Source organism: Anarhichas minor, unplaced genomic scaffold, assembly GCF_050575085.1.
Source record: "Anarhichas minor isolate MPS153535 unplaced genomic scaffold, ASM5057508v1 ptg000025l, whole genome shotgun sequence".
NCBI classification, from domain to species: Eukaryota; Metazoa; Chordata; class Actinopteri; order Perciformes; family Anarhichadidae; genus Anarhichas; species Anarhichas minor.
In genome coordinates, this window is record NW_027466471.1 from 12192970 (window position 1) to 12209344 (window position 16375).

The 16375-nt window shown below is 44.5% G+C and overlaps 3 protein-coding genes and 1 long non-coding RNA gene across 4 annotated transcripts; 2 read left to right on the forward strand and 2 right to left on the reverse strand.

Moving 5' to 3' along the window:
• Positions 1-664: 664 nt before the first annotated feature.
• srrd (SRR1 domain containing) lies at positions 665-2433 on the reverse strand. Its single transcript, XM_076099014.1, has 6 exons — positions 2061-2433; positions 1924-1964; positions 1626-1837; positions 1432-1530; positions 1097-1248; positions 665-1010 (listed from the first exon to the last, which is right to left on the reverse strand). Exons 1-6 carry the CDS (start codon positions 2201-2203, stop codon positions 770-772), a joined length of 888 nt encoding a protein of 295 aa, XP_075955129.1. The 5' UTR covers positions 2204-2433; the 3' UTR covers positions 665-769.
• A 123-nt stretch (positions 2434-2556) lies between these two features.
• tfip11 (tuftelin interacting protein 11) lies at positions 2557-7609 on the forward strand. The gene is made up of 15 exons (XM_076099000.1): positions 2557-2704; positions 3130-3337; positions 3529-3706; positions 3802-3958; positions 4074-4201; positions 4332-4493; positions 4734-4925; positions 5065-5244; positions 5374-5508; positions 5615-5718; positions 5840-6008; positions 6153-6396; positions 6531-6673; positions 6797-6962; positions 7107-7609. Exons 2-15 carry the CDS (start codon positions 3132-3134, stop codon positions 7451-7453), a joined length of 2511 nt encoding a protein of 836 aa, XP_075955115.1. The 5' UTR covers positions 2557-2704; positions 3130-3131; the 3' UTR covers positions 7454-7609.
• LOC142957299 (uncharacterized) lies at positions 4748-8395 on the reverse strand. The gene is made up of 2 exons (XR_012956096.1): positions 6854-8395; positions 4748-6686 (listed from the first exon to the last, which is right to left on the reverse strand). It is a non-coding gene; the product is annotated as an uncharacterized LOC142957299 (long non-coding RNA).
• Positions 7852-14674, forward strand: thoc5 (THO complex 5). Its single transcript, XM_076099011.1, has 20 exons — positions 7852-8008; positions 8269-8370; positions 9034-9177; positions 9441-9554; positions 9922-10019; positions 10127-10273; positions 10363-10477; positions 10685-10817; positions 10924-11001; positions 11156-11199; positions 11954-12053; positions 12711-12819; positions 12987-13088; positions 13173-13269; positions 13361-13472; positions 13563-13666; positions 13772-13859; positions 13942-14057; positions 14178-14368; positions 14472-14674. The coding sequence occupies exons 2-20, from the start codon at positions 8275-8277 to the stop codon at positions 14533-14535; spliced, it is 2052 nt and encodes a 683-aa protein (XP_075955126.1). The 5' UTR covers positions 7852-8008; positions 8269-8274; the 3' UTR covers positions 14536-14674.
• The last annotated feature ends 1701 nt before the right edge of the window (positions 14675-16375 follow it).

Consider the following 16375-nt stretch of genomic DNA (forward strand, 5'->3'; position numbering starts at 1 on the left):
TGCTATCAAACCACCTGCAAACAATTGATGTGCCCAGAACAGCTCAACTGGAGATTCATCGAAATCTAAATGACTACACCTAATATTGTATACATTACTAACGATCACATTACAAAACATACCATAGGCAGTTTTCTTTACTTCCAGACAGCCACTGATGTGTACCATGGTAAAACATCAGTGGAAATCATTCTGCACAGTCACAACCTTGCCTAAGATTAGAAAACCATCATATAAAAACAAGGTTAAAGTTAAACTTTTTGTTCAGGGTATTTCAAAATGTACGTTTCAACACTGAAAAAGTGTTGGATATCCAGAGATGTGCTTGACCAGCAAGTATGAGCAACAGGGCTGCACTGGCCAGCTGGCAGACCGGGCACATTCTCAGTGGGCCAACGTGCCTTTTGGGCCAAAATAACGGTCTTGTTTTTTTGTCTGACCGGCTCATAACAAGATCAGTCTTTTTCTTAATTGACACTAGGCTGGCCCAATCACATCTTTAAACCCCTACCTCTCTTCATCAAACAGCATGTCTGCCAGTGATTAGGACAAAACGCATGAGAGGCGTGGCCAAACAAAGACTGGTCCTTCAGGCAGAACCAGTTCTAGATGCTCAACGGTCCCTTTTGCTTCCAAATAAGGCCTTAAAACAAACTACCATGAGTATTGCAAGATTTTAAATCCTCAATTTGAAGCAGGACTCATTTATTTAAAAAAAAAATAAAAATCTTTTACAAATAGCAACAATTAAAAGTGTCCATTTCCTGTATCAGCTCTGGGTTTCCCTCTGAATTATCTCCAGATCAGAGCAGTGTTGGTACTGTGGTTCAGGCGGCTCTGCCCAGGTGGATTGTGGGAGTCTGTTAAGGCTGCCGGTGGGAAAGGTGATGACTGCGGTGTCACTGAAGACGTCAATCAGACGGGACGGACAGGGCAGCCGTCTCTCCTCACACACAGACACTGCCTGAGCAATGTAGCTGTAGTCCCGCTGGAACTCTCTCCCAACTGTTCTGTTGGGACGACAGACAGGAAACATCACCTCTCCTCTCCTCCAGTTTCTTAAACATCATCTCCCTCGTTCATGTTTTGTACCAACCTGTCCATCATGCCATTGAAGCCGTTTCCAATGAGTATCATCAGAGGAAGACATTGCACACTCCAGTTCTTCCACAGAAGGTTGTTGTACAGGGCTTTCCCACAATGCATCAGGTAAAAGAGCGTGGGCTTAGTCGCCAGACGCTTCCCCTCCTGCACAATACAGGTAGAGAGAATGCACTGATTTCCTACCTTACGGGCAGCCAGGAAGCTAAGAAAATCAAGCGACCTGAAACTTGCTTGAGATAAGTCATGTTAGGTTCTAATATATTGATGCATGTTAATCCACTTGGCAGTGCTGACAAGTTAAAAAAACAAGAGTGGCCAACAACTGACCTCATTCTCTGTGAGTACAGTCAGACCCAGCTCTCTCAAAACAGCCCTCTCTCCAGATGAGAATGCAGGATCATAAACAGAGCAGTCCTTCAGTGGGATCTAAAGGGAGGGGGGCAGTGAGACACAGATCCTAAAATGAACATGATCTCATGTAGACGGTTTGTTATCTCATTGGATAAAAAATATCCTCTAACCTGTCCTGCATCCAGCAGCAGCAGCAACATGGCAAGCTGGAAGCGAGCGGAGACACAGGAGGAAAAGGAGCCGAGGCCATAACACACACACTCCAGCTGTTGACATAGTCTGCCATCTTTGCTGCTCCCCAGCTGGTCGGCGGGGCCCTCGGTGTCCCTGTTCTCTGGAGGTTTGGATAGGGCTGCGGATCCTGCCGCTGAACACAAGAGAACTGAAAGGGTCACTGAGCCGCAAGCTAAATGATTTCACAGCCAAACGAAACATTTTGTAATAACTCCACTTGTCCAGCTTACTCACCTTTCCACCCTTGCCAAAATTCCTCGCATCTCAGCTCAGACCTACAGAGTGGGAGGATAAGCAGAATTACTGAACTCCGCATGAAACATGAATAATATTGCAGAAGACTGCTGCATAGCTGGACTTAGACTTCTTACACTGTGTCTCGAATTCGTTTGACAGTTTTCCCGATATCCAGCTCCTCCTGGCTGCATGTTGAGGACACCTGAAGTGATTTTGTTTTCCGCGCTGCGCCTTTTCGTCGCCGGGCCACCTGCCACTCCTCCCCGGTTTCCGACATCTATGCTATTTCACAGGTGCCTCGTGTATACATAAACAGACATGTGACATTTTTTATTTTTTATTTTTCGACAAAGTTCTTATTTAAGTGCTGCCATGGCGAGTGTGAGAGGCAAATAGGACTGTTTTGAGTGTAACACAAGCATATCCTGTTCCGGTGTCATGCCAAATTTTGTATCCCCGTGTTTGTCAAATTACCAGTTAATCGTAGTTAATAAACGGACTGTAGACCATAGACGAGTAGTGATGGGGGGCACGTAGCTGTCCGGAGCACTTAACCACTATGAAATGAGTTAATATGTGTTAAAAAAGGATTCACTGTTTCGTGGTATAAACAGGGTACAACGTTTGGTGCAACACCGGAAGTTACGCCGTCAACCGGAAGTACTTGTGTATTCGTAAAACATGGCGTAAAAATAATACGTTAGTTTAACTTTCATTACTGACACAGAGGAATTAATGTTTGGCTAATTTACGGATAGGGGGATAACGAACATTTCGGGTGAGTTATAGAAAACAGTTTTTACATAATTGCCCAACACTCACGGTAAAGCGCGCCGTTTACGTCAGCTAACGTTAGCTTTTGTAAGTAAATACTGTCTTCACGTTGTTCCTTCATATATGAAGATCCATGTAACGTTAGTTGTTAAGGAATGTTTACGAAGAGTACGTTAATGGTGTTTCATAGCTTGCCAGCTATTTGAGATTATGCTGTTTGTATCTTTCTTTGAGTTAAAAATACTAGCTAATTGTTGTTTACTTCATATCTGGCCCAGAGACACATGATCATAGCTAACGAAACAATTATTCGCGAGCTTTCAGCCACCTCTCGTGGCTTTCATCATGGAGATGGCCTCTTGATGCAGCTTATTATTTTGAGTTTTTACAGAACTTTAACCGTCTTGGTACTTTGTTTGTGATATCCAGAGATGTCCATGTCCCATCTGTATGGGAGGAGAGAGGAGGAAGAGGAAGGTGTTGAGGTAGAGAGCTTTGAGGTGACAGACTGGGACCTGGCCAATGAGTTCAATCCAGACCGCCGCAGACACAGGCAGACCAAGGACCAGGCCACCTATGGCATCTGGGCTGACAAGGACTCAGACGAGGATGAGAGGCCTAGCTTTGGAGGCAAGAAGTAAGGCATGGGTTTATTTTTGTTGCTGCCCCAATGCTCCTGTTGTGGTACCTCAATCTGAAACCAACCGCAACCCTAATCCATGTAGACCCATTGTAGTCATTCCAACAGAAATAGTCCACATGAACACCAACTGCTGTGTTTTTTTTTTTTGTAACATAATTGTAAATTGTTTGTGGGGTTTTTTCTAGATCTAAAGACTACAGTGCTCCAGTGAACTTTGTGAGTGGTGGTCTGCGTAAGGCTGCAGCTGAGGAGAAACGCCAACAGCAAAAAGAAGAAGAAGGAGCAGGCTCTGATGACTCTGAAGATGAGGGTCCTTCAGCACCTCCCCCTCCTCGCGGCACTGCACCCAAAAAACTCCAGATGGTACATTTTGTTGAGTTTATATTATTTACCCATTACAGTATTTTGTCCAAAGAATATGTATTTTTTGAATATGTATTTATTTAATTTTTTGCTAGGGTAATTTCCGGAGTCACCAGTCCCAGAGGTTTGCAGGTGGCATACAGTCTGGTAAAGGCATCGGTAACTGGGAGAAGCACACAAAGGGAATCGGACAGAAACTTCTGCAGAAAATGGGCTACCAACCAGGCAAAGGCCTGGGCAAGAATGCTCAAGGTGGGGGGCCCTGAGGAGGCTATGTTGTAAACATTTATTAAAAAGTGTGTCTTTTACAGTAGAGTATCAGACCAGAGTTAAAATACTCTAACTTTGCACCCTCTTATTACTGCAGGTATTATAAACCCCATTGAGGCAAAGCTTCGTAAAGGCAAGGGAGCAGTGGGTGCTTATGGCAATGAGCGAACACAACAGAGTCTTCAGGATTTCCCTGTGGTTGACTCAGAGGAAGACGAGGAAAAGGTAAAAAAAAGTGTTGTTGAAAATAATGTAGTTTCTTCTTTTTTCCAGCTACACCCTCTGTTGGATCAAATGGCATAAGTGATATTGTAGAGTCATTCAACATTGTTTTGACATTACTCTCAATGTGTAGGAGTTTCAGAAGGAGTTAGGCCAGTGGCGTAAGGATCCTGCAGGGTCTGTAGGAAAGAAGAAACCCAAGTACTCCTACAGAACTGTGGACGAGCTGAAGGCCAAAGGCAAGCTGGCAGGGCGCAGTACAGTGCCGTCCGCTGGAGAGTTGGCACAGGTCAAGGTATGTTTGAAAAGACTTGCATTAACACTCCTTTGCGTCTGTCTCACAGGAATGTTATCAGGGCACTTTTGAATTAGGCATAATGTTATAATAAGCATCAGGGACGTAAGTTAATTGTGCTTTTACACTTAGTACAAGCCCCTGTGGATGACATTATAATGTGAATGTAAGCAAATTGTCGGCTGCCATTTTCTCGTCGTCTCTGAATCTTACTTTCCCCATAATTGTTCCCATCTTCAGGTAATAGATATGACTGGAAGAGAACAAAAGGTTTATTACAGTTACAGTCAGATGTCCAACAAGCACAGTGTTCCAGATGAAGGGCCACCAAGCCTGTCCACTCAGGATCAGAAGGGATCTGGCTTTGCTCTCCCTGAACTCGAACATAACCTGCAGCTACTGATAGACCTCACCGAACAGGACATATTACAGGTATGAAGGAACCGAAAATATCTGCCAAATATCTACGGCAATCACTTTCTACATGTTTCTATTACCACTCTGCTACTTCTTCTTCTTCTACATACTGACACGCTGTCTCTTTTGCTATCTTATTTCCCGCCTCCTGTAGTCCGCCAGACGTCTGCAGCATGAAAAGGATGTAGTTGTGTCTCTGAGCCACGAGTCACGAGCGCTGCAGAGCAGACTGGATGCAGAGCAAGATGCCATTCAGAGAATGGAGGCCGTTCTGGCATTGGTGGCGCGTTTTCCTTCTGGGGAGATGGCACCTGGGGAGGCCCCCACCCTGCAGGTGCATATACATACAGTGAACACACACAGACACACAGCTACAGTTATGTCTGTCTCAGTTTGTTAGACCTTGCTCTGTTATTACATCCATATAGGTGATTGTTTTGGTGCCTTCCTTCTCTGTCTTCAGGAGTGCGCCCAGATCTTTGAGACTTTGCAAACAGACTATTATGAAGAATACAAGACTATGGGATTGGCGGACTTGGCTGTAGCTGTTCTTCAGCCATTACTCAAAGAGAAACTTAGCTCCTGGGACCCTCTGAAGGTATGTTTCTGCAATTCGCTCCTTCTGAGGTAACTTTATAATCATCCCTTACTCATCTTATCATTGATAAGCTACCACTTCTCAGACTGTTCTTTCCCTATTTCAGGACAGCTCTTTTTGTCTGGAAGACATCGGTCAGTGGAGAGCAATCCTCGAATCTAGAGACTTCCACAGCAGTGCCCCAGATTCAAACATGGACCCTTACCACAGGTCATTTTACACACACACACACAAACTAAGCTGTGCTCACACATTCACATGCTTTAATTCTGCTGGCTGGGTGTTAAAGCTTGGTTTTGATGACATGTGTGTCCTGTCTTTGTCGCTCCAGACTATTGTGGGAAGTGTGGATCCCAGTGATGCGTCCCTGTGTGTCAGGCTGGCAGCCTCGTACAGTGGAGCCAATGGTGGACTGCGTGGAAGTGTGGGCTCCTATTCTCCCCCTGTGGATCCTGGATCACCTGATGGAGCAGCTGATCTTACCCCGGCTACAGCGAGAGGCAAGACACATCTCCACTTAAAGACACACTTACTTAGATGTAGAGAAACTCCCACGGTTTTGATCATTTCACATAATTTACTTGTGGATAATTGCCTTCTACAAAGTGATGTGTTTTTATTCATCTCTGTTTACTGTTTGATAGGTGGATAACTGGAACCCTTTAACGGACACAGTCCCCATCCACTCCTGGATCCATCCTTGGCTGCCTCTGCTCCAATCACGTCTAGAGCCTCTGTACCCACCAATCAGGAGCAAACTATCCAATGCCTTGCAACGATGGCATCCCAGCGACACTTCAGCACGCCTCATCCTGCAGCCTTGGAAAGATGTTTTCACCCCAGGTGCATGGGAGGCCTTCATGGTGAAAAATATCATCCCTAAACTCGGTATGTCTTTATCAGCCTTAAGTATGGCATTGCAGTGGAAGAAAATGTTTTCCCTGCGGTCTTTTCCTTCCATGTCTCTCCTTTTTGCCACTGGTTTCTCTTCTTCATACGGTGGCTTCTGTGTCCCTCCTCAGCTCTGTGTCTGGAGGAGCTGGTTATCAACCCTCACCAGCAGCAGATGGAGCCATTTCACTGGGTGATGGACTGGGAGGGCATGTTGTCCCCCTCCAGCCTGGTGTCCCTGCTGGACAAAAACTTCTTTACCAAGTGGTTGCAGGTCAGTGAATATCCTTACACAGAACAGAAAAGTGATTAAGAAGCAGTTAACCATTTGATTATTGTATAAAGTTAATTTTATGAAATGTTTTTGTGACTTTGTTATGTGTTTTGGTGATTACAGGTCCTGTGTTCATGGTTGAGCAACAGTCCTAACTATGAGGAAATCACTAAATGGTACCTGGGCTGGAAAAGCATGTTTAGTGACGCCTTGTTGTTACAGCCGCTCATTAAAGAGAAATTCAACGAAGCTCTGGACATCATGAACCGCGCAGTGTCTTCAGGCATGGGTTGGTATTAATACACAGTCTCAGAAAATAAACATATGAAACCTATAGAACAGCATTCCTCTATGAAATTATAATTATGCAGCCATTTTTTTCCTCTGCTGCAACATCACGTACTACAGCACTCATTATTTTTCATATCCACAGGTGGATATATGCAACCTGGTGCAAGGGAGAATATTGCATACCTAACACAGACCGAGAGACGAAAGGACTTCCAGTACGAAGCGATGCAGGAGCGCAGAGATGCTGAGACTGTGGCTCACAGAGGCATCAGTGCTGGTGTGCCGACTAATTTTAAAGATCTTATCCAGACTAAGGCAGAGGAGAACAACATTGTCTTTATGCCCTTAGTGGCCAAACGGCACGAGGGCAAACAGCTGTACACTTTTGGGCGTATTGTCATCTACATAGACAGAGGGGTTGTTTTTGTGCAAGGAGAGAAGACTTGGGTGCCCACGTCTTTGCAGAGTCTGATCGATATGGCCAAGTGAGGGTGCACTGACTGATTCTTTGTCCTGCTTAGTGTTAAAGAGCATTGGTAGAGCAAACGTTAGCCTTTTATGTAACTCCAGTATGCTGATCCTTGTCATGTGTCTTTGTACATTCTTAAAGTGTCACTATAACTGAATAAATCATTTTTGAATGTATGTGGCCTGTTTTGTTTTAATCAGATGTGAGAGTTCCTGTATTGTACTTGAACAGTATAGTTCTTATGGGATGTATATGATATGGTTGTTTTTCAGAAGGTTTTGCATTCAACACAGGCAAGACAATTTTCTCTTCCTTCCTTAAATTATGTTTTGCTAATTGTACTGTACCATGTATATTTATTAGTGTAGTGCGGTTTTTTGAATGACTTGCAATGCCGGTTATTTCCTTTTTTTTGTGGGTGGCAGTGTAGCTGCTGGTTTATATGCACTGGGTTTTTTGGCAAAGCAGGGCTTCCGTCCATCCTCGACGGTTTAACAAAGTACCCTGTACTGTAACGTTACATGTGCATTTGAGCACTATTTTTAAAAACACAGACGTATCTTTGCTACACGGAGGTTTGTGTCTTTTTATACACATCACATCAAACATACACTATATTGACGGCTGTGTAACTGATTGGAAAGCTACCTTTGTGAGCCGACAAGCTAACGGTTGTTAGCCAGAAAGCTAACGTTAGTCAGCCATTGCAGAGCTACAGTGCTAACATTAGCTACTTTGCTAATAGAAAAATACTGCTGCCACGTTACTGTAACTGGCGAACGTTTTTATCGATATTTTATTGCTTTAAGCCTATATATTCACTATCGTTATCCAGCCAGACATGTCGGACGCCCTGAAGAAGCGGAAGCCGAAGGTTCTCCGCACTGAAGGAGGAACACCGGAGACGAAGCGAGGTCGCGGAGAGGGAGATCAGCAGGTAACGTGAAGTTAGGACGCCTCCGGATCGGACCGGTTTAGGGCGACGGAGGGGGCAGCAGTGTGTAGGGAGACCAACAGCAGAAGGCCTGGGGTCAAAGGCTTCTGTCAGCAGCATAAATACACCTCGACAAGGTTAATGTAGCCGAGATACAGAAATCAAAACAGTCGAGCAAGTTTGTTTGCAAATTTAAATAACGTTAGACGCAGAGGTACCAAGTACTTAATCCACTCTAGCGAGTTACATTGTTCACATCTTTCACGAAAAGGTGTGTGTGTGTGTGTGTGTGTGTGTGTGTGTGTGTGTGTGTGTGTGTGTGTGTGTGTGTGTGTGTTAGTCTACCCGCGATTTAATCTGTTTTTGTGATTTGGATGAAGGTTCTCATGTGATTGAAACACAAAATATATGTTGATGAATGAAATATGGACGCATGGACTAGGTTTGATGTCCCACTATTTCTAAGCACTAATGTTATATTGTTACCAATCAAATACCATACAAATATAAGTTATCAATGTTGAAGTTCAGAGTCTGGGACCTGACCTAACTCACTCACCACTTGCCTGCTAGTTGTGTTGTAATGGATTCAGCACTTGAGTGGGGTCAAGTTAAAGCATGGCCGACAGTGGTGTGATCTACTGTATGTATTGATGTATTTTCCAGGATGTGCGTGTGTACAGTGAGGAGGTGGAGCTGGATGCCAGGGACCCTGGGCAGGACTTCCTGCAGTACAAAGAGTCATGTGAGAGTTTGGCCACACTCATGAGTGAGATTCAGGAGCTGAAAGCCAATGGAGCCAAAGACGGGGTAAGAATCTTACATTTAAGATAGTACGCACATCCAGACTGCTTAGTCATTATAGACTGATTTCATAGTCGGTGTCTGTCAGACTCGTTAAACTCATCGAAGTGATGTGCTGGCTTGTCACTGTATAAACTTTATACATGTGGTACTTTCTTGTGGTATTGGTAAATCTAATACATCACAACATTGTATATATGATCGCCACCAAAGTTGATTGTGTGTCTCCACCACAATGATGAAGTCTAACTAGTTTTGTCTGTTCTCAGTGTGCTGAGGTGGAGCAGAGACGTATGCAGAGCTGCATCCACTTCATGAATCTGAAAAAACTCAATCGTCTGGCTCATATGCGACTGAAGAGAGGCAGAGACCAGACGCACGAGGTAACTCCCACACAACTCTCACAGGCTGTCCAGCTTCCATCAGATATTAACAGAAATACCAGCGGAGCTTAAGCTCACTCCATTCCATTCATTTGCTGAAAAAGTGCTGCCTCAACTCTTTTGTGCTGATGAGGAACAACGTTTCTACTTTAACCACCAAACTGCAGTAGCTGCCACTGTCAGCAGATAAAACGTATGCGCCCTCCGGTTTGTTTCATTTAGACTTCATTGATCCAGTTTTGAATCCTGGTTATTGATCCTTGTTCTTATCGAGTCCTGGTTCTGATTCTTGGCGAATTGTTTGTCATGTATTTATTTCCAGGGTTGTTTTTTTAAACTAACCGTAACAACCTTCTTTTCCTTTCAGGCAAAGCAGAGAGTGGATGTGCTGCACCTTCAGTTACAGAACCTGCTGTATGAAGTGATGCATCTTCAGAAGGAGATCAGCAAGTGTCTGGAGTTCAAGTTAGTACAGAATATATCCTCCGACTTACTACCCATGAAAACATGCTGAAGTTAACCATTGTTATATACTACAAATATAGTTTCTAACACACCGTTCCCTGATCCAGGTCTAAGCATGAGGAAATAGACTTGGTGCCTGAGGAGGAGTTTTACCAGGAGGCGCCACAGGACATTTCCAGGCCTCAGCTCACGAAGAATGATCCTCACCAGCTCACACTGGCACGGCTGGACTGGGAGCTCGAACAGCGGAAGAGGTATGCAAGCTTGCCCAAAATATAAACCAAACAGTCGTAATTATTTTTTGAGTATAGAGCAACGGTTAAAAGTTTGTGCTTGGATACAGGCTGGCAGAGAAATACAAGGAGTCACAGACCACAAGGGAGAAGATCCAGAAGAGCATCGAGGTGAAGAAGGAACATCTGACAAGCCTGCAGCCAGGACTCAATGCCATCATGCAGGTATAGGTGCCATATTACAGAGGTCTTGATAGGACCACACTATCACTCGGGCTTTGTTGCAGTCGCAGCAGCTCGGAGTATTGATTTAGAAAATGTATTGTTCGTTTATGATTTATGATATTGACTGCTTAATTTGTTTCTTCATTGATGGACACCACATAGACACCCTTAATGACGATATGATTTCTGCTCTCTCCTCTTCCTCAGGCCTCTATCCCAGTGCAGGAGTACCTGTCCATGCCTTTTGAACAGGCTCAGATTCAGACAGAGGTTGCCCGCCACCTGCCTCCACCTCTCTATGTCCTGTTTGTTCAAGCCAATGCCTACGGCCAGGCCTGTGGTAAGTCGTCGTTAGAGGAAGAATATCTTATGTTTCAAGTTTTTTTAAATTTTTTTTAGGGAATGTAAGCCCTGATTGTCGTGATTTATTTTTGTTTCAATGTCAGACAAGAACCTGTGTGTCTCAATAAGTGGTGATGTGGAAGAGGCCAAGGCTCTGTCCAAACCTCCAGAAGATTCCCAGGGTACGAACACGTATCACTCGAACACGTAGCTTTGATGTGCAGTTCATCTTTGGTTTTACTCAATGCTGCTTAATATTTCAAGTTGTTGTATTTGTGAGAGATGTATCTCCAACAAAAAAACCAACATAATATTCTTTGTCCTGGTTTTACCCAGATGATGAGAGTGACTCAGATGCAGAGGAGGAGCAGGAGAAAACGGTGAGTCACGGGCCTGGCTTCACTCCCAACACACACACACACACACACACACACACACTAACACCCTCCGGTCAGTGAGTTCAACGATTTCTTATTATACCCGTCTTTGCAACGGACACACAATTTGTCCCAGAAGTCCCAGCTGTCACACGTTGTGGTCTGGCGGGTTGGAGAGTGGCCACTATCGATCGCTTCCTGCTTCCGGGCGAGTGCCAGCAGGGGGGGTTTTGGGAAGTATTTCCCAAGGATGGCTAGGTGACTGTAACCAGAGCCCACCTCAGACATGCACACTCAGCACCGGACCAGTGCTGTCTGTTGGGATGTTTCTCTAGTGAAGTAAATGTGTAGTTTGAATAAAATGTGTTGCATTTTGTTGCAACCTCTGTCTGGCATATCTGTTTATGACCGCTCAGATTAGATTGTCTTTATCGCCCACCTCTGGAAATTTGTCTTTAGCTTTTCCCAAGTACAACAAGGTCCATTCAATCCGCATAACGCAAAACATTGTTCAAAACATACAATAGTGCAAACGGGCTAAATAATCAATACAAGAGAGCACACTTTCATCTGACACACCTTCTTCCAGCCTTTCTTTTGAGCTGTTGCCTCCTTATATCCATAACAATAGAAGTCAAATGCATGTTTCTCCTGGAAGCAGCTAGATTTTGATGCTAATTGTCACGATCTCAAACATACAGTTTGCCTCGCTTTCTTTCTCCTCATCTCTTTTTTTTCTCTTGCTTTTTATTGACAGAAGAGAAGAAGGCCAACTACAGGTGGCCAGCTGGATGACAAACGACGGGAGATGCTGAAAAGGCACCCTCTGTCCCTCTGCTTAGACCTCAAGTGTAAAGGTAACTCATTCTACTTCAAATTTTAGTGTCACATTTACTAGTCCTCTGTAATGTAGCTGTGCTGTGTATCGTGGTAACTCTACACCTACCAGATAGTGAGTGAAAGGAAGTAAGCGTGACCCAGTCTGCTATGATGTCATGACACCATTTGACCCTCGTGTTCCCTCTGCTGGCAGTAAAAGGAATAGTGACATATTATAGGGGGATCTGCATTGCAGACGTAACTCTACCTAAAGGGGGAGGAGAGAGAGAGAGAGAGAGACGCTTGCAGCATTGTGGGTCTGCAGCACCTACAACATGCTGTAAGCATATTCTCTAACCTCTCTTTGTGTTTCTAGTGCTTCTCTCTCCCCGGTCGTCTTCACCGCTGCCAGCTGCAGCAGTCAGTTTACTGCAGTAAGAGCAAAAAGTGAGCAGCGTAGGTGTCGAGGAGTTCACTGTGATTGCAGAGAGCGTGAAAGATGACCATCAACACAGTCTGTGCCCCCTGGAGGGAGCTGCGGCCACGTCCTGTTATTGTTCACCAATGCGCTGCAGTGTAAAGAAACCCCTTGTGGATGCTCACTGAGAGGATTAATACCAAGAGGGGGATAGAGGGAGTAGTGAGCCAGTAATGGATCAGTTAATCACCTTGTGTTATCCATCATGTGTCCACAGATGGCAGCATCCTCCATCTCCACTTCTACTACCTGATGAATCTGAACATTATGACAGTCAAGACCAAGGTCTCCACCTCCACAGACCTCAACACAGCCATCAGTGCAGGGTGTGTGTGTGTGTGTGTGTATATGTGTGTATTTTATCATCTCTGTCTGTGTTGATTGTAAAACGTGTGTCAAGATGGATGCCTCGTCTACTGCAAACTAAAACTACTTACTGGTATAAATACAGTAACCCGGACCTGTCTGAGTCTAATGAAGTCTTCTTTTGCAGGGACCTGCTGAAATCAGACACTCTACTCAGCTGTCTCTACACCAGCGACCAGGGACGAGAAACACCCAATCCAGCTAACCGCTACCAGTTTGATAAAGTCGGGTGAGGATGTCAAGTAATTAAAGGAAATGAGAAGATATTGAGCGACTCACAAGCCAGCAGAATTAACCCATACTTTCCTATTAGGATTGTTTGCTTTGCTGATTATGTGGAGGATCTGGGCCATCCCTACATGTGGGTTCAGAGTCTAGGAGGACTCCATTTTCCCAAAGATCCTTCCGAGGTGCGTGTTGAAATCGAGTATTATCCCAGATGTGCACGGGTTCTGCGTGTTACCCCCTCATCACGTTGGTTACATGCTCATGTTTTTCCAGGGCGTGCGTGTCGGCAGTTCTCTTTGTGCCAGCCACATGGAGACCACCATGAAGCTGCTGAGGGGACGACTCCTGTCCCGCTTGGCTTTGCACAAACAGTTTGCCTCTCTAGGTACGTTATATGTAAACAACCACACATCGATCGCTCCTGAAGAAGAGGTGGGACAGTTTGAGTGACTGTGTTTGTGCTCCTGTCCTCCAGAGCACAGCATCATCCCGGTGTCCAGCGAGTGTCAGCAACTCTTTCCTGCCAAGATCATCTCGCGTTTAGCTCGCTGGACGCAGTCCACTCACCAGGACTACATGGTATGCACACGTATAAACACACACACGTACAGACCTGTTTAAAAAGATAACGACACTCCTCGTGCAGGACATGTCTCACTGTGATATCTCTCTCTTTCTTGGTAGGATCTGCCATATACTCGTCATGTGACTGATGCTGGGCTGGCAACGGAGACCGACCTGTACTTCATGTCTGTGGTGGAAAGGGGCACAGGTAAACTACTAGCACCGATGATGGAATTGAATTGAATAGAAGTGTCTTATAACCCACCTGCCTTGATCTTTTTCTTCCTCAGCTCACCTCCAGGCCGCTGTGGTGCTGAGTCCCCGTTACCCAGAAGTCTCTCCTCTTTTCTCCCTCTCCCTCAGCTGGAAGGGAGAGCGGAGTGGACGCACCGACGATAACCTTCGAGTACGAGCATTTTTCAATATCGATCACTCGTGTTCCATGAGCTTGTGCTCTGTTGATGCACAAGCTCATTTTACATCTAGATATTTCAGGCTCTAACTGACTCGTCTTTTCCTTTTTTAGGCCATGGAGAGCGAGGTCAACGTGTTCAAAAATGAACTGCAGGGGCCACGACCAGGACACCAGCTCCTGACCAATCAGTTTTCACGCCTGTGTGTCTGCCTGGATGTCTATTTGGAGACTGAAGGACAAGATGACAGCGTGGAGGGACCACGAGAGTTTCCCAGAGAAAAGATGTGTCTGCGCACCGTCAGGTACGCAGACACAAGAAGCTGTTCGTAGACGAGATGTGGTCTAAAGACAGTTTGGTATCTGAATAGATTTACTGCATCTCTGACGTCTCATTCTCTTTCACAGGGGTCCAAATCGTCTGAAGCCGTTCAAGTACAACCACCCTCAGGGCTTCTTCAGTCACCGCTAGAATTGTGATTCTCACTGCTGTACTTCACAACTGTAACTCCTCCAGCTTATCTTTGTGGCTCTTTGATGCGCAAAGTATTCCTTTTTAAAAGTCTTTTTACCTGTTTGAAAATAAAAAAACGACATGTTATTTTCTTGAATGGGTGTGTGTGTGTCTGGTCTATTTAAGGTTCTGTTGCACCCATGCTTTGTTGTGCACTCCAAGCTTCTCTGTTTGATCCTTCGCCAGCCTCGCCTCTCTCTGCGCTGCTCTATTTATAGACGCTAGCTGAGTATTATGCCATTATGGTTTAGTGCTACAGAGAGCTGAGTCATTTCCCCAGAGAGTTGTGTCCATGGAATATGATATGTTATAGTCAACAGTTAGCCTTTGACCTTTTCATTTTTCATCCTGGATGCTTTAATGGAAGAAAAACAGCTCGTTGTTCAGGATGCTGATAACAATTCCCTCAAGGATTCCTCTCATTTTATGATTAGATAGCAGCAGTCTACGGCAAAATATCACGCATTTTCTTGCACATTGGAGTGCCAATTCAGCAGGATTTAACTGAATCCAGACATCCAAGCCTCAAAGACTTATGGATGTATGTAAATGGAAGAAGCCACTGGGGCTGATTAGTTGAGTTACTGCAATCAGGGACTTGTACTCATACTTTTATCTTCCTAGTTTATTTCATTTTCTTTTTTCAAATTCTCAAAACCAATTTGTAATGACATTTGTGACTTCCACCTGTTGTGTTTTGTGACGTGGTCGATGAACCCATTAACACAAAGCCATCTATCGGATGAAACGAGATTGGATGCGAAGAGAACCCTGAAATCCCACCAGGAGAGAAATCCTTCCAATGTCGGCCAAAGTGTGTCCAATGTCAGAACTGTATCCAAACAAAAAGGTGATGAAATGCTTTTGTAACCGGCTGCTGCACTCGTTAATAAACCCTATTAAAAATGTAGCTACACCTTTTCTGTGGAAGAATAAGTCATGACGAAAAAAGACAGGATTTGTATCTCGTTGATTTAGTTCTATATTAATCGAATGCCTTCTCAGGATACTCGATGGTGTTAGTAATTACAAAATCACTGCTTCAGGGTGTGAACTTTCCTCTTTTGCTGTGAGGGCAGAGCTGGAAATAAAAGAAGCAAAACTGAGTCTGTTCTGTTCAAGCAAGCATCACTGCTCCTGATTTATACATGAGCGTGGTCTGTGGGACGTGAGGAAGGGTGCAGTGGCTGCTGTGGGGGGGGGGGGGGGGGTACAGCTCTCCCTCTCCTCAGCCGCAATGCAGTGTAGTTCCAAGCCTCGCACCTTCTACGATTACTCTTGACACTTCTCCTTCGTAAATCCTCCCTTGAGGTCAATGTGCTATTGATTGTTGTAGTTGTTTGTTTGCAGAAGTAAACAGATTCTCCCAAAAGCCTTTTGTGTTTGATTTATCATTCTTTATTTATGTTTCATATTGCATATTCTCAGCAGTAAATACGTAACACATACTCATCATTGTCCTAACATTGCAGACCAGAAGAGTGAGACTTCACCTGTCAGGAGAAGCTGCATTAATTAAGGTGCACAACAAGCAAAATTCAAGTCTTTCTTACTGATGTATCTGTAAATATAATATAGTGATTTGTATCTCCTTAAATATACATTTTTATAGTTAATGTCTGTCACAATCTTTAGCTTTACATTATTTTTGACATCTCTAACCCTTAAAAGACATGTGTCCCCGTCAGCGGGATTCATTTTAAATGCACTTGTCATTAATTAAGGGCAGTTGTCACATTCAGATAAAGAGTTGAGAGCATTCTGCATTCACTACAGTCATACATCAGAAGCATCAGGG

What these genes read in the sequence shown, in the direction of transcription:
- thoc5 (XM_076099011.1), top strand. Translation starts at nt 8,275, where the DNA reads ATGTCGGACGCCCTGAAGAAGCGGAAGCCGAAGGTTCTCCGCACTGAA. An exon ending in GCAGAGACCAGACGCACGAG is followed by an intron (nt 9,555 to 9,921) that starts GTAACTCCCACA and finishes TTTTCCTTTCAG; the next exon opens with GCAAAGCAGAGAGTGGATGT. An exon ending in TACCAGTTTGATAAAGTCGG is followed by an intron (nt 13,089 to 13,172) that starts GTGAGGATGTCA and finishes CTTTCCTATTAG; the next exon opens with GATTGTTTGCTTTGCTGATT.
- tfip11 (XM_076099000.1), top strand. Translation starts at nt 3,132, where the DNA reads ATGTCCATGTCCCATCTGTATGGGAGGAGAGAGGAGGAAGAGGAAGGT. An exon ending in AACATGGACCCTTACCACAG is followed by an intron (nt 5,719 to 5,839) that starts GTCATTTTACAC and finishes TTGTCGCTCCAG; the next exon opens with ACTATTGTGGGAAGTGTGGA. An exon ending in CGCAGTGTCTTCAGGCATGG is followed by an intron (nt 6,963 to 7,106) that starts GTTGGTATTAAT and finishes TCATATCCACAG; the next exon opens with GTGGATATATGCAACCTGGT.
- srrd (XM_076099014.1), bottom strand. Translation starts at nt 2,203, where the DNA reads ATGTCGGAAACCGGGGAGGAGTGGCAGGTGGCCCGGCGACGAAAAGGC. An exon ending in TGCTGCTGGATGCAGGACAG is followed by an intron (nt 1,531 to 1,625) that starts GTTAGAGGATAT and finishes CCCTCCCTTTAG; the next exon opens with ATCCCACTGAAGGACTGCTC. An exon ending in TTCAATGGCATGATGGACAG is followed by an intron (nt 1,011 to 1,096) that starts GTTGGTACAAAA and finishes TCGTCCCAACAG; the next exon opens with AACAGTTGGGAGAGAGTTCC.